Genomic DNA, 16759 nt, shown 5'->3' on the forward strand with positions numbered 1-16759 from the left:
GAAAATTCTACTGAAGTGCTGTGGGATGTTCACAAATGGCCTCAGGAAAACAACAAATTTCACTTAATCTTAGTACATATATAGCGTACAACAGTTTTTCCCAACAGGGGTGGTACCACCAACAGGAGGGATTTGAAGGGTTCTAAGTGAGTGTTCCTAGGGCATGGCAAATTTGGAGGGCACTGGGAATCAAATGACAAAGATCACACTGGTTTACTATTGCACACAGAAGTTTTTGTCTGTCAAAGGATATCTGCGTAAGAAATTTTTATGACCTCTTTGACTCAGTTATGACATTTTTCAAAAACAAAGATGGGACTTTAAGAGGCAGCTTACTGATCATTCAGAATGATATAACTTATTTAACTGTATTGTACACTGAAGCGCCAAAGAAACTGGTATACACATGTGTATTCAAATACAGAGATATGTAAACATGCAGAATATGGCACTACGGATGGCAATGCCTAAGTAAGACAAGTGTCTGGCACAGTTGTTACTGCTGCTACAATGGCAGTTTATAAAGATTTAAGTGAGTTTGAATGTGGTTTTATAGACAGCACAAGATCGATGGGATGCTGCATCACCGAGGTAGTGATGAAGTGGGGATTTTCCCATATGACTATTTCATGAGTGTACTGTGAATATCAGGAATCCAGTAAAATATCAAATCTCCAACATCACTGTGGCCAGAAAAGGGTCCTTGAAGAATGGGACCAACAACAACTGAATAGAATGATTCAACATGACAGAAGTGCAATCCTTCCACCGACTGCTGCAGATTTCAACCCTGGGCCATCAACAAGTGTCGGCATGTGAACCATTCAACGAAACATCATCAATATGGGCTTTTGGAACTGAAGGCCCACTTATGTACCCTTGATGACTGCACAGCACAAAGCTTTACACCTCACCTGGGCCCATCAACACCAACATTGGACTGTTAATGACTGGAAACATGATGCCTGGTCAGACGAGTGTCATTTCAAATTGTATTGAGTGGATGGAAGTGTAAGTGTATGGAGACAACCTCATGAATCCATGGACCCTGCATGTCAGCAGAGGACTACTGAAGCTCATGCAGGCTCTGTAATGGAGTGGGGAGTGTGCAGTTGGAGTGATATGGGACTCCTGATATGTCTAGATATGACTCTGACAGGTGACACATACATAAGCATCCTGTCTGATCACCTTCATCCATCCATGTCTATTTTGCATTCTGACAAACTTGGGCAATTCCAGCAGGACACTGTGACACCCCACACACCCAGAATTGCTACGGAGTGGTTCCAGGAACACTCTTCTGAGTTCAAACACTTCCGCTGGCCACCAAACTCCCCAGACATAAATATTATTGAGCATATCTGGGATATGTGAATTAGGCTTTCCCGGTTTATACTGCTGATGCAATCTACTTGGGCTGCCATCTGGTTAGCTGCGTCGAAAATCCGTGACGTTTTGATGATCCATGACGTTTTGATGAGTGTCATTCTCATCATCTTTGCCAGGAGATTTATGGACATCTCTGCAGGATTCATGGGGTCAGTTCCCTCCAGCACTACTTTAGACATTAGTTGAGTCCATGCCACATTGTGTTGCAGCACTTCTGGGTGCTCACGGGGGTTCTACACAGAATTAGGCAGGTGTACCAGTTGCTTTGGCTCTTCAGTGTCTTCATTTAATGAAATGAATGTGATTGCAAGGAGATGATATGAATTTAATTAAAGCAAAAGCAACTGTACCCACATCCATGTCAACACTTACCTTGCACAAACAAAATATACATCAAATACAATTCTCTCACTTTCCAAATCTTTTCTCTGTGGAAACAAATGATGATGGCATTCTGGTCTATTCCCAGGATTTAGAAACACTTAAAGCAGACTGTGCAAATGTATTTCAGATTGTCTTTCAGACACTCATTCCAGACAAGGTATCAGAAACTTTGTCAAATGTACAAACATCAGAATTATTACTACAGGAGGAGTTATATATTTGTCAGAAAATGAAGAATTAAAAGTGAAATTAAAAATAGATATCACGAATTGCAGCTTCAAAGGCAAATTCCAATGTCATAACCAGCTTTATTGTGTGCAACATGAAAGTTTTTCATTGCATTTCTGTCATTATATTTGGTCAAAAGAGGATTTAGAGTAGTTAGCAATTTACTGACAAAGAAAAGAAACAGATTGTCAGTAGTCAAATGTGGAGATTTAAGGTGGGTGATGACAAATATGCCACCAAATATGGAATAATGAGTATCACTGCATCAAGCTCGGGCATCTCATAAATAATATTATATTATATTTTAAATAATATGTAGAGAGAATCAACTGAAACACTTCAAATATTGCAGAAATGGAAAGTGCTATTGATGTGTGGTTTTCATAGAATGGATTGGTAGTCAGGGGCTTGTATAGTCACCCAATAAAAATATTGTAATAATACTTAGAAAGTGTATTTTTTGTGCAAACATGCAAGTTTTAGAATGGAACTATGCCTATTGACATTAATAAACTACAAGTGGGGTAAATCAGAATATTAGCGGTGTTCATTGCAGGATTCTAATTAAGTCATTTACAAGATTCCATATTTTGAAAAGTTTCCACACTGACACTTGCTTGTGTCATTCAACATGTGTTGTTGCAAGGTACAATGTTGTTACATTTGCTTACAGTGTACTTGTGTGTTCTTCCTTGAGTGCATTGTGTCTTGCTAGTCAGTTTTTATGTGACAGTCCAAGCAATAAGTTATGAGTGGACAATTTTTTTTTTTTTTTTTTTTTTTTCACCAAAAAAGCCAATATGCTCATGGTGTATAGAGAGTGTAGGAAGAATGCAGTTTGTTCTTGTATGGTGTATGTGGCAAGATCTCTCAACAGATGTTTACCATCTCGGCAATTATTTATGAACCCCTTCATCCAGTTATGTGAAAGTGGTCGTGTAACACCTAGACCAAGTAACAAAAGGAAACGCGTGATGATGATAGAAGAGGTATGAAATTAATGTTCTCTCTGCTGTTGCAGTTGATCTGCATGTCAGCTTCCATGCTGTTGCATGAGGCAATGGCATGAATCAGGCAAGTGTTCTAAGCTTTCTCCATCGATATAGGTTCCATCAATATCACATCTCTCTCTGTCAGAGGTGCCTGGAAATGATTATGAGAATCTTGTTAACTTATGTATGTGGGCATTAAGATAGGATACTCGAGACCTACCATGTATCTTGTTTAGTGACGAAGCCTCATTTACCAGTTATAACTGAAACATACACTAATGGTCTGTTGACAGTCCTTGTTGACTTCATCAAGTGGAACATCAGTGTCCATGGAGTGTAGAAATGTGGTGTGGGATAATGGACCACCAGTCTCATAGATGGAACACTGAATGCATGAAAGTATCACAACCTTACACCAGACCATCTTCCACAGATGTTATAATCCATTCCTTTGAAGACTAGGAGGATCCTGTGGAACCAACATGATGGCTGTCCAGCCCATAGTGCACAAAGTACTACAGAATGTCTTCACTTCACAAATTATTTCCAAATTGTTTGATTGGTCAAAGAGGATCTACACCTTGTCCAACTCATTCCCTGGATTTGAAATTTGTAAAATGATTGACAAGAATGGGGGAAAGAAATACAGTTGAAGAAGAATGGGTAGCTTTGAGAGATGAAATAGGGAAGGCAGCACAGGATCAAGCAGGTAAAAAGACGAGGGCTAGTAGAAATCCTTGGGTAACAGAAGAGATACTGAATTTAGTTGATGAAAGGAGAAAATACAAAAATGTAGTAAAATAAGCAGGCAAACAGGAATATAAATTCTCAAAAATCAGATCGACAGGAAGTGCAAAATAGCTAAGCAGGGATGGCTAGAGGACAAAAGTAAGGATGTAGAGGCGTATATCACTAGGGGTAAGATAGATACTGCTTACAGGAAAATTAAAGAGACCTTTGGAGAAAAGAGAACCACTTGTATGAATATCAAGAGCTCAGATGGAAACCCAGCTCTAAGCAAAGAAGAGAAAGCAGAAAGGTGGAAGGAGTATACAGAGGGTCTATACAAGGGTGATGTTCTTGAGGACAAGATTATAGAAATGGAAGAGAATGTAGACAAGGATGAAATAGGAGATATGATACTGCGTGAAGAGTTCGACAGAGCACTGAAAGACATGAGTCGAAACAAGGCCCTGGGAATAGACAACATTCCATTAGAACTACTGACAGCCTTGGGAGAGCCAGGCCTAACAAAACTCTACCATCTAGTGAGCAAGATGTACGAGACAGGCGAAATACCCTCAGACTTCAAGAAGAATATAATAATCCCAATCCCAAAGAAAGCAGATGTTGACAGATGTGAAAATTACCAAACTATCAGTTTAATAAGCCATGGCTGCAAAATACTAACACAATTTCTTTACAGACGAATGGAAAAACTGGTAGAAGCTGACCTCGGGGTAGATCAGTTTGGATTCCGTAGAATTGTTGGAACACGTGAGGCAATACTGACCCTACAACTTATCTTAGAAAGTAGATTAAGGAAAGGCAAACCTACGTTTCTAGCATTTGTAGACTTAGAGAAAGCTTTTGACAATGTTGACTGGAATACTCTCTTTCAAATCCTGAAGGTGGCAGGGGTAAAATACAGGGAGTGAAAGGCTATTTACAATTTGTACAGAAACCAGATGGCAGTTATAAGAGTCGAGGGGCATGAAAGGAAACAGTGGTTGGGAAGGGAGTGAGACAGGGTTGTAGCCTATCCCTGATGTTATTCAATCTGTATATTGAGCAAGCAGTAAAGGAAAAAAAAAAAAAAAAAATCGGAGTAGGAATTAAAATCCAAGGAGAAGAAATTAAAACTTGAGGTTCGCCGATGACATTGTAATTCTGTCAGAGACAGCAAAGGACCTGGAAGAGCAGCTGAATGGAATGGACAGTGTCTTGAAAGGAGGATGTAAGATGAACATCAATGAAAGCAAAACGAGGATAATGGAATGTAGTCAAATTAAATCGGGTGATGCTGAGGGAATTAGGTTACGAAATGAGACACTTAAAGTAGTAAAGGAGGTTTGCTATTAGGGGAGCAAAATAACTGATGATGGTCGAAGTAGAGACTGGCAATGGCAAGGAAAACATTTCTGAAGAAGAGAAATTTGTTAACATCGAGTATAGATTGAAGTGTCAGGAAGTCGTTTCTGAAAGTATTTGTACGGAGTGTAGCCATGTGTGGAAGTGAAATGTGGACGATAAATAGTTTATACTAAAAGAGAATAGAAGCTTTCAAAATGTGGTGCTACAGAAGAATGCTGATGGTTATATGGATTGATCACATAACTAATGAGGAGGTATTAAATAGAATTGGAGAGTAGAGAAATTTGTGGCACAACTTGACTAGAAGAAGGGATTGGTTGGTAGGACATATTCTGAGGCATCAAGGGATCACCAATTTAGTATTGGTGGGCATTGCAGAGGGTAAAAATCGTAGAGGGAGACGAAGCGATGAATACACTAAACAGATTCAGAAGGATGTAGGTTGTAGTAGGTACTGGGAGATGAAGAAGCTTGCACAGGATAGAGTAGCATGGAGAGCTGCATCAAACCGGTCTCTGGACTGAAGACCACAACAACAACAACAAACTGAAATACAGTACATACTGACTATAACCGATGATATGCAACAATGTATTACTGCAGCCTGCTCAGATATTTGCACTGAAATGCTAGCATGTGTGCAGTAGTCATTCCATACCAGACTGTAAGCATGTATTGTCACTGCCTGTGTTCATTTTAAACACAACCTGTGATGGTCAATTGCCTCATTGCTGGTCAGAATCCACATGACTAGCGTATGTACTTGTGTTATTTTTTACTGTCTGCTACCACAGGTAGTGTCATTGCGGGAACTTTTCAAAATACAGCATCTCATAAATGATTCACATTAGAATACTGCAACAAACACCACTGGCATACTAATTTATCCCAGATTTAGTTTGTTAATGTCAATAGGTATTGCTCCATGTCAAAAAGTGTATGTTTGCACAAAAAATAAACTTTCTAAGTATTATTACACTCTGCTGATTGGTTAACAATATGAGCCCCTGCCTACCAATCCATTCTGTGAAAACTGCACATCAATAGCGCTTTCCATTTCTGCAATATTGATGGCATAAGTTTTAGGTGATTCACCCTGTATATTTGTTAATCATGTTCAAGTAATACAAATGTATTGTTAATATCCTTTGATGAAGTTATTTAAAAAATTGTACCTTTTTCCCAATATCTTTAATATCTTTCACCCAAGAGAAATGCAATTGAACCACTGTAGGGAAATGCACTAAACCCAAAAAAGGTGGAGAACTGTGAACCGCCTTATTGATTTCAAGAATAGAAGTCCGTGTTTTTTTATCATAAAATGGAGCACTAAATAATTATGTTTTGGAAAAGGGGGTGGCAGACCACAAAATGCTGGGAACCAATGACTTACAACATTGGAAAAAAATGTTGGGGAGTGAGAAATGGTTAGCAACCTAATTTTTGAGGATGGATGCATGGTGGTATGGTAAAGTAATAAGAAAAAACCCATATTTGTGCGAAATCTTACAGTTTTTGGTTTTGCCAACTAATAGGTGACAGTTCTGGTGGCATTTCACCCACAGGGTTTTGGTGTTGATGTTGATATGAGGGAGTGGGGAGAAGGTGACATAAAAAGTACTCTAAAATGAGGAATATTAATGTCATATTTAGTCTCCTGCCTTGCAAGAGTCTGATTTTGAGTTTTAGTCAGGCACACAGTTTTAATCTGCCAGAAAATTTTGCAACAGTGCAAATACTGTTGCAGAAGGAAAGATTAACTATGAAAGTAAATTATGGGACTATTGTATTACTTGATATATACAGTGCCAATAACTGGACAAATATAAACAATATATGGTGTCAGAAGATCCTTTACTAGGTTAGAAGTTTCAACAGAGACATGGGAGACACTTGTTAATTGGTAGCTTGTAGTATAAATAAATTTTAATACATTTCATAAATTAAACAGAGGTAGCTGCATGAAAATGGAGCAGGCATGTTTGCTGTATGGTTCACTTTCACTGGTAAAGTTGTATAAAGAACTTTCAAAAGCCCACCTGGAATTTATTAATAGACAGTAAAGTATAGCTCTATACATATTTGTCTAAATTAAGGCCTGGTTATATAGCTTAATCACATAGTACACTAGTTTGCAAACTAGGTAATTTATCCATATTTGGTTTGAATATGTGTGGTGAATTAACAACTGCTAGCATAGTACATCAACCAGCCTGCATGTGCTTTTTAGGAGGTTTTCTGCACTCATTTAAGCAAATGCTGGGCTGGTCCCAAGTTTCTGCCTCGTAACGTATGATGTTCATCAGAGACAAGAGTATAATCAGGAGTGCCTCAGGGAAGTGTGATAGGACCGCTGTTGTTCTCTATATACATAAATAATTTGGCAGACAGGGTGGGCAGCAGTCTGGTTGTTTGCTGACGATGTCATGGTGCACAGTAAGGTGTCAAAATTGAGGGACTATAGGAAGATACAAGATGAATTAGACACAATTTCCAGTTGGCGTGATGCATGGCAGCTAGCCTTAAATGTGGAAAAATGTAGGTTAATGCGGATGAGTAGGAAGTACAACCCTGCAATGTTTGGATACAGTATTACTAGTGTCCAGCTTGACACAGACAGTTCCTTTAAATATCTGGGTGTAACTTGCAAAGCTATATGAGGTGAATGAGCATGTGAAAACTGCGGTAGGGAAGGCAAATGGTGAACTTTGGTATATTAGGAGAATTTTAGGAAAGAGTGGTTCATCTGTAAAAGAGACTGCATATAGGACACTGGTGTGACCTATTCTTGAGTACTATCTGAGTATTTAGGGTCCATACTAGGTCACTCCTGCCAACATACATCGCGCACATCATGCATAAGGACCACAAAGATAGGATACAAGAAATTAGGGCTCATATGGAGGTGTACAGACATTTGTTTTCCCACCTTCTATTTGTGAGTGGAACAGGAGGGGAAATGACAAGTAGTGATACAGGACACCCTCCGCCATGCACCGTATGGTGGCTTGCAGAGTATCTATATTGCAGATGTAGATACACAAATAGTTAAAATAGAATAACACACAGGAAGAAATATACACAATTCACTGGCAGGTGGCATAAATGTCATCCTTGCCTTAGGTCAACTGACAACTATGGTGACAGGACATCCTGTCATAAAGTGGAAACAATAGCAAACTTGCCAAAATGCAAACAAACAGAGAACCCCATACAAGGCTGTCCATATCAGCCCCCCCCCCCACCCCCCACCCCCTCCAGCTCTCAAGGAAAGGAAAATCCAATCATATGTTTTATGTTTTTCTTTCAAAGAAATAGTTTAAAAGCTGATATTATGCAGTTTTTAAAAGGGTAAGAATCGAAATTTTTTATGGCTACTTACAAGTTGCCATTCATCTTCCAAAATATTAACAATATTTCAAAACCTACAGTTTCTCCCACCCCTATGGGTACCCTTGCCACCACATGATTTGATAAGTGCTAGGAAAAAGAGAGATTTGTCTAAATTAGTTGCAAGTCCACACAAATTTTCAAGAAGTTATAACCTTTCTAGAACAGTTCATTGGCAGAGGTGTTAACTTATTTATTGCATGATTCAGTGTTGAAACAATTTAGTGAAGTTTCTAAAGAAGCAAAAAGTTTTTCATGAGCGTAGCCACTGCTTATGTCAAGATTTTTTTCCAGAACATCATAAAATTTAAAGAAATGAAGATTAACTTACTGACTGTCGTTTATCATCCAAAGTCATAATGCTTACAAAGCATGTTATTTGGAAAATGAAATTTAGTATTGTAGCTACAGATGCATAAAGAGCAAATGTATTGACAGCAGGCATGTTTGACAGAGCACCTGAAAAAAATATCATAATTACCATATAGATTAAGCAGCGAAACTTACTGAAATTGATAATAAAATAAAAACTAGCCAGTTATACACTTTAAACACCAAGAACCAGTTTTGAGCCCTGTAAAAAAATGTTAATTGCTTTCCTCTGGTTTGCATTGAAAGAATAGTTGTGCTTGATACATTGCAGGGCTAAGTGGATGTTGGATTGGAAGGAAGCAGAGAAAGAGATGGGTGGTGAGATGAATGCAGAAAAGAGGTGGGGGAGTGAGAAAGGTTAGATGTGAAACTGCCACAGTGCCTTTGTTGTATCTTACGTTAGAGTTTGTCACCTACAATTTAAACACAGGCCAGATTTGTCCTTACTTGATGATTATTCTTAACACTCAATATTAGTTTCTAAACATACACCAGACGGTGATGGTGGACTCTTCTTTCAAAGCACAAAGTGTAGATATGAGGGTTGGAACTTTAATAGTGGCAACTATTTATTTACAGCTCGTACAAAATAGATACGGGTGCTGCAAAATGATGGTCATGTCCTGCTGAAAGTGTCATCACTTTTGTCTCTATGCTGTTCATTTTTGGAACACAACCTATGATAAGCTTAGAGACAGAAGTGATGACACTTTCTGCAGAACCTGACCATCATTTTGCAGGACAATGCTCAAGCATGTACAGTGCAAGTTGTTACTGATTTGTTTGACTGATGGGGCTGCTAAGTGCTGTACCACCTATTACACTCCCCTGACTTAAGACCTTGTGAGTTCTACTTGATTTCTAAACCAGTGAAAACACTTCATGGCATTTGCTTCAGAAATGGTACAAATTTATTGGGCAATAGACCGTGCCACTCTAACTGTCAACACAACTGGTACTGCTAAGAGTATCCTACGACTTCCACATCGCTGGCAATGGGTTACACGCAATGCTGGTGACTACTTTTAAGGTCAGTAAAACTTTGAAGCATGTATCTATTTTGTAGGAGCTGTAAATAAATAGTTGCCACTATTTAAGTTCCAGCCCTTGTATAATGGCTTTACTTTGTGATGACAGTAGGTGCCTGCTTCTTTCTCATTCCAGCGCTCTTTGTGGCAGTCTATGTATGCAGAGGCAGTTGCTTTGTCTACTCCCTGTATCCAAATTTAATGCTGGTGAAGGAAATTTGTGCACATAATGCCACATCCTCTTCCAGGTCTTACATTCGGTAGTTATTTGAGGCTTAATTATTTTAACATCATACAATATGAGAATGAAGCTTTCACTTGCAACAGTGTGTGCACTATTTTGAAATTATGCACCAGCCTTGGGCTCAAACCTGGAACCTTGCTTTTCATTGTTCTACTTTTGGACAGCTATCTTCTTCTACAGACTTTCTGCACATAATTGCTTTTTCATCTAGTTTCAATCACTTCTACAGGAACAGTTTCATCTCCTGGCAATTCTCCTTTTTTGTACCTTGAATGGCACTGCACATCTCATTTGTGATTACTTCCGGGATGTAATTGTTTTTGTTAGTAACTATAGGTGTTTGTGATTCATCTCTTGAAATTCACAAACATTTAAAGAACTCTTGTTCAATTTAGTTACTGTGCATTGTAATGAAATCTGAAGTCTACCCAACATAAGATTTCATTTTATGTCATCATACTCTTATTGTTTTCTGTAGTTTCTCTAATCAAACTTCCATCATATCTTCTCAGATTCTCTCAAAGACATTTATAAATAGTTCTGTACAATTCAGCATATTCTATCATATTCCAGTTATCACTTACTCAAAACTCTCTTTAATAGGTGCCTTGTTCCATTTGAGAATTTTTTCATTTTGTGTTCTTCATACCTATAATATCTTTGGTTGCCTACTTAAATACCATTTTTAAATAATTACCCCTTTCTTCTATGTCAGTCAAAGTGTTTAATATACCCAACACATTGCTGAGTTTGATATGATACACCACCAAATTTTTAAATAAATTATTAATCTACATTTCTGGTTTTGTCCCGTCAGTTGGATTTTCTTTAGTGTTTGTGTCTGTTTTTTACCTATTATCTCACTAGTCTATGATCATCTGAAATTCTAAAGTGTTTGTGACCATCACAGCCAATATATTTCCTTATTTTTGATGAGATACAGTCAGCTGTATTGTTAGTTCTATTTGGTTCTTGACAAGTCCATTTTCTATTTGCTTTCTTCTCAATTTAGTTTGTTACTTTCATGTTCCACAGATCACTTTGTACAACAGATTAGAGAGGTGTGGAATGAGTCATTTTACATTCACCTCACAAATTAATTTCTACACATGGTTACATTCTGAACATTTATAAGGTGTCTGCATGTTAATAAACGTGTAGAATATTAAAGTTTTGTCCTCACATATTCTAATTTATATCTGAGGGTATAAAAACATCAAAATATTAGACACTGCCATGGAGGTATGTATTACTGAAATATAATATGAGCTGGAAAGCTTTAGAGAAACTGAGGAACATAAAGTCTTACCTATAAGAAAGCAGCATGTCTCTGATAAACTTGTGAGTAGCATACTGGGTCCAACTGTACCCAGAGTCCGTGCAACATGTTCTTCATGGCTTTCAGTTTTTTGTCTCGGGTTACGCTGATGTGTCTGTACTAGGATAAATATGTTGTCAACTCCAATGGCCAGTACAAGGAAAGGAATAACCTGAAATAAAAAGAGAGCACTGAAGAAACATGGTAAAATAATGGAAGAAAGAATTAATATTATTCTTGTAACTTGTTAAAATATTTGTTTCATAATCATAATTTTTTCAACTCCTTTGATGCTCGTCCCCATCCTTCATTGTCCTCTGCTGGTCTAATAATTTTTGTTTCCATTTTTTTATGCAGCATTGTCAAAAATCTCAGTTACATATTTCAGTCTCCTCAACAATTTAGCTCCCCTGGAACACCAAATATTGGCAAATGAACTAGTCTTCAATGTCACAGCACATATTTCACCAACATTTTTATTTCTATGATAAGCATTCCTAGAACTATGTTCCCCTAACATCTATTCTCACACATACCTCTTCATGCCATGTTCTGTTTGTCAGCTTTGCTGCTTAACACATCTTTATTCAGTTCTTAGTCACTCTTTACCACTACCATGATCATTATTTCTTTAACAGATATTTAATTAGTTTTCTGTTACTCTTCGTCACCCCTACAACCACCACCACTTTCTTTTTCTTTCTTTATTTTTTTCACTAGCATACAATCATAATGAATCTTTACTACAGTTCTGAACTTTTTTTAGTTTCCCTACCCACTAAAGCACAAGAAGCACATTACATGAAAACCCAAAGTGCTGCCTTGAATGGCAATATATACCCTGTGTAGGAGGGAAATATGTATATAAGAACACCATTATCATGAACTGTCTTCTTCACTTCTTAAGTTTGGATTTCCACTCCACAAGCATTGGAGTTTCAATTCAGCCCTATAAAGTACCTAATTTTCAATATTTATTTATTCAGTAATAGTCTTCAAGAAGTGCATTGAATGGATAAATAATACACTGGCACATAAACAGGCTAATGGCAATTACCTTTGTGGATTTTTTAAAAAAAATTCCTGAACAGAACTGGGATAAAATGCAGGAACAGATGTGTAATTTACTGTAATTTACATCTCATTGAAGGAACCACTCCTGCATTTGATAAGTGATTTATAAAAGCCACAGTACAACAGACTCTGGATGGATGCAAAACTATTGTATTCCAAACACAAGATTACTGCTTTAAGCATGATCTTAGGTGTAGTAAGTGCGCAGAGATGAAGAGTCTTGTATAGGATGTTAAGTATTAAATCAATGGAAAAACTGTTGACAACAAGCAAATACAAATCTTCATGGAATAAATCAGATAGTACTTACAAAACTGAAGCTTTCAAGCATTGATTATAAGCTGTTAAAGAACTAAACAGCAACTTAAAGTTGTGGTAATGGCTAGCTGTAGTGGAAAAAGAGTAATTGTGCTTGTGGATACAGATCATACCTCAATTGTTAACAATGTTGTTGCAACTCCGGCATATCCAAATATCCCAAGAGATGATAATACTGACATAAGTACTACGACTATTCCGCTTACTCCCAGAGTAAATTTTCCATCAATCTGTGAAGCAAAAATACGATTATTTTGTTTCTGGAGGTACTTTAGTAGGAAATAGATGTAATAATTGATACATAATGTGATCTTTTTGTAGAAGTGTACACTACATAATTTACTGTAACATAAAATATCAAAAATGTTTGTTCAAAATTGCTTTGCTCTATCACATTAAAGTAAGGCAGATGCAGCAAAGTAATGGTCAACTTCATATTGTTGTGCTGCATCTTCGACGTGTTACTGCATGAACAGTAGCACATTTTATGAAAAATTATAAAGTACTAAGTTACATATAATTATCTTACCAGTATTGTTTTGAAAGATCTATACCGTCCAATGGCAAGTGTGATATACAAAAACATCACAGCATAGCTGATAACAACAGTTGCTATTTCTGCTTGAGATTCACGCGCGAGCTCGTCTTCTATTGACCGTTCAGCCGAAAAAGCAATTGACATGAAGGAGGGCATCTTTGTCTCCGACCATTCTTTCAAAAACTGGATGAACCTGTGGAGGGAATTCATAAAACAGTGCAGTCATTTATTCATATATAGATGGTAATCCCTGTCTCTGAGGGGAATTTTTGTGGATGGAAACATGACAAAAAATTCATTGGTAAAGAGAAGTCGCTGTCATTTCTGCATACTGTGTGAATGATTATCTACCATTGGTCTGCTACATAATTTATTAATTTGATAGATAACAGTGATTCATAATTGTCTGTGCCAGGTGTCAACCACTGGTTTTGTTGCTTGCTGTTTGGATTCCAATCAAACTGTGAATAGTACAGGCTGCAAGCAACCCTAGTGATTGTTTCTGAGTGCCATTAAACACTTCATTCTTTCATTCATCATGTTCTGTAGATTCCATAAAGAAAGAGAATCTTCAGGTTTTTAGAATGAGTAAAAATATACATTAAAAAAAGACAAGCTAATAATTGAAACTACTGTGTACAGTAGCACTGTATTAATACTAAACTATCACCATGTTGTTTCAAGCATTTCATGATTATGTTAGCTAAATTTAATCCAATAAATTAGAAAAAAGGCTGCCACTTTAAATAAAATCAGCTGATTCTTCAGTTACACTTTACAACTCTGTTTATAAAACAGCCAACATGTAAAGTAACAGAATAATACAACAGATAACGAAGAATGTGATACAGACAACATTGTAGTAACTGATACTAACTCCCAATGTATATGTGAATTTACATAACTTAATGAATGCACATTGTAAAAGTAATAGATCACTGAATTAGGTATTAGAATCTAAATAGTTTATATTTGAAAATAAGTGTAAGAAATGTAAGAAAATGTTAAAACCTGTATTTACAAAATTTGTACACAGAAAACCGATTGTAATTATGTTTCATATATGTGTAAAGATCCAGAATTTATGTTAGTATCAAAATCAAATCTGTATTTTAAAAGTTACAAACATTTTTAAATCAAACATTATTGTGGAAAGGTATTTCACGTAGTTTGGCAATGATAACTGTATTATTTTACCATGTTTATTATTCTGAAAAGATCACAACAAACTGTAAATCCAAACTCTGTAACTTATTTTGGAAAGCCATTCAACCTTTATTCGTAAATTTTAAAAATACTGTTTTAAACAATGAATGTATATACATTTCAGTTATTGAAAGGTATATAAGGACAAGTGGCAGCAGCCCTAGCATGGCTGGTACTGTCTCAGATTTTGTTGGGTCAACAGAAGTGACAAACAAAAACATACAAATAATACTGAGCTCAGTCCTTCAGTTCACCTGATGATGGCGACATGTATGATCGCTGAAATATTGTGCCTGTTTGACATTGTATACCGGCAGTACACCTGTGGATATTTTGATTATCAAATACACCGGGAGAAACTCAAGAATCACAAAAACATACAAATGTTGTAAAGAATGCAGTAAAACAATATCCTGTACTAAAAACATGTTAACTATCCAAGAAATAGTTTGTAATTTATAAACTGACGTATTCAGAAGAATAATTTGTATGATGTCCTGAAACTGTATTATTTCTAGGGATTGTATTTGATTATTCGATGTTGAATAAATATTATTATTATTATTATTATTATTATTATTATTGTTATTATTATTAAATTTTTTGCCTTCACCATAATGCTAGAGTCTTTGTATTTTATTTCACACTCGTGGGGAAGAAAATGTTCTGCGGCAGGTGATATGGGTACTTGCTTGATTTGGGTGTATACTTGTATTCTACACATCTTTACTCATCAGTTATTTTAGTGTGCCTTACATATTACATGCCACATTGCAAAATGTGAGGTCTACATCCAGTTTTTGGATCACTGCATTATCTTTCACTTAACGTATCAGACCTTTTAATTCCATTGGAGGGACCTACATACATAATAAGCCTTATGTCTGAAGTATTCCCCCCAGGCTTACTGGAACCCTTCTTCATTGGTATCAGTTCCTTCTGCAGGTGGTGTTGATTTGCATTGTGGTGCACATTTGATCTACTGTTATGACTACCCATACTTTTTGTAAACTTCCCTCAGTTGTCTTAGTTCTTTCGCAATACATTTTTGTGTGACAACGTGTGCTTTGCAGACCAAAATAGAAGCTTTCGGAATGTGGCGCTACAGAAGAATGCTGAAGATTAGATGGGTAGATCACATAACTAACGAGGAGGTATTGAATAGAGTTGGAGAGAAGAGAAATTTGTGGCACAATTTGACTAGAAGAAGGGATCGGTTGGTAGGGCATATTCTGAGGCATCAAAGGATCACCAATTTAGTATTGGAGGGCAGCGTGGAGGGTAAAAATTGTAGAGGGAGACCAAGAGATGAATACACTAAGCAGATTCAGAAGGATGTAGGTTGCAGTAAGTACTGGGAGATGAAGAGGCTTGCACAGGATAGAGTAGCATGTAGAGGTGCATCAGACCAGTCTCTGAACTGAAGACCACTACAACAACAATCTTCATTTTGCAATTTCAGTTTGATAACACCTTTTCCAGACTACTTCTGCGTAAAACACATATTTACATGGAATATTACTTCATGGACTGTGACTGTTTATTAGCGTAGCTTATGATTTATTTTCTGTTACTGAGGTAGAATTAAATGTGGGACATTTGCAAGTCACTAATTCCATTACACAACACCACAGATGCACCAGTAGCATTTTGTGGTTTACAGAATGAAGTGACCCATGTGATCTAGTAGGTTGAGCACTAGACTTTGGCTCTGGGAGTCCTGGGTTCAGTTTTGGATGGGGATGGGGATCTTTCCTCATTCGAGTCCCTCCAGGATGGCCTCTTGTCCACTCTGTCTGCAGTCAAATGAGTACTGGAGATCTTTCTTGGGGTAAAAGGTGGCTGAGGTGATACCTATACAGAGTGAAGGACTGTAACGTTTTACTTCAAATATCTTGTAGTTTGTCTTCAACTTGATGGGTATATGACATGATTTTGCAAATCTTCAGAGCTATGAAACAGTCATATTGTCCAAAGGGCAACTGCTACTCTCATTCCAAAAAGGAGGAATTGAGAAAATTACAATTTTGTTGGTGGTTGGTGTGACAAGACATCCTGTGAAATATTACTACATGCCTTCTCTGAAAATTACTTACAACAACTAGTTTGGAACCCCACTCATGATATATTAGAACTAATGGCAACAAATATACCTGACCTCTTATTGGTGTCCACATTGAA

The 16759-nt window shown here is 37.0% G+C and overlaps 1 protein-coding gene across 2 annotated transcripts in view; it reads right to left on the reverse strand.

Moving 5' to 3' along the window:
• Positions 1–16759, reverse strand: part of LOC126236509 (NPC intracellular cholesterol transporter 1 homolog 1b-like) — a 169575-nt gene that overhangs the window by 56307 nt on the left and 96509 nt on the right. For both annotated transcript variants that reach the window (XM_049945870.1, XM_049945871.1), the window contains exons 13-16: positions 13364–13565; positions 12948–13064; positions 11434–11614; positions 8812–8939 (exon numbers count right to left, since the gene is read on the reverse strand). In XM_049945870.1, the coding sequence (XP_049801827.1) occupies positions 8812–8939; positions 11434–11614; positions 12948–13064; positions 13364–13565 (628 nt within the window). The remainder of the gene's footprint in view (positions 1–8811; positions 8940–11433; positions 11615–12947; positions 13065–13363; positions 13566–16759) is intronic.

This window comes from Schistocerca nitens, chromosome 2 (genome assembly GCF_023898315.1).
Source record: "Schistocerca nitens isolate TAMUIC-IGC-003100 chromosome 2, iqSchNite1.1, whole genome shotgun sequence".
NCBI lineage: Eukaryota > Metazoa > Arthropoda > Insecta > Orthoptera > Acrididae > Schistocerca > Schistocerca nitens.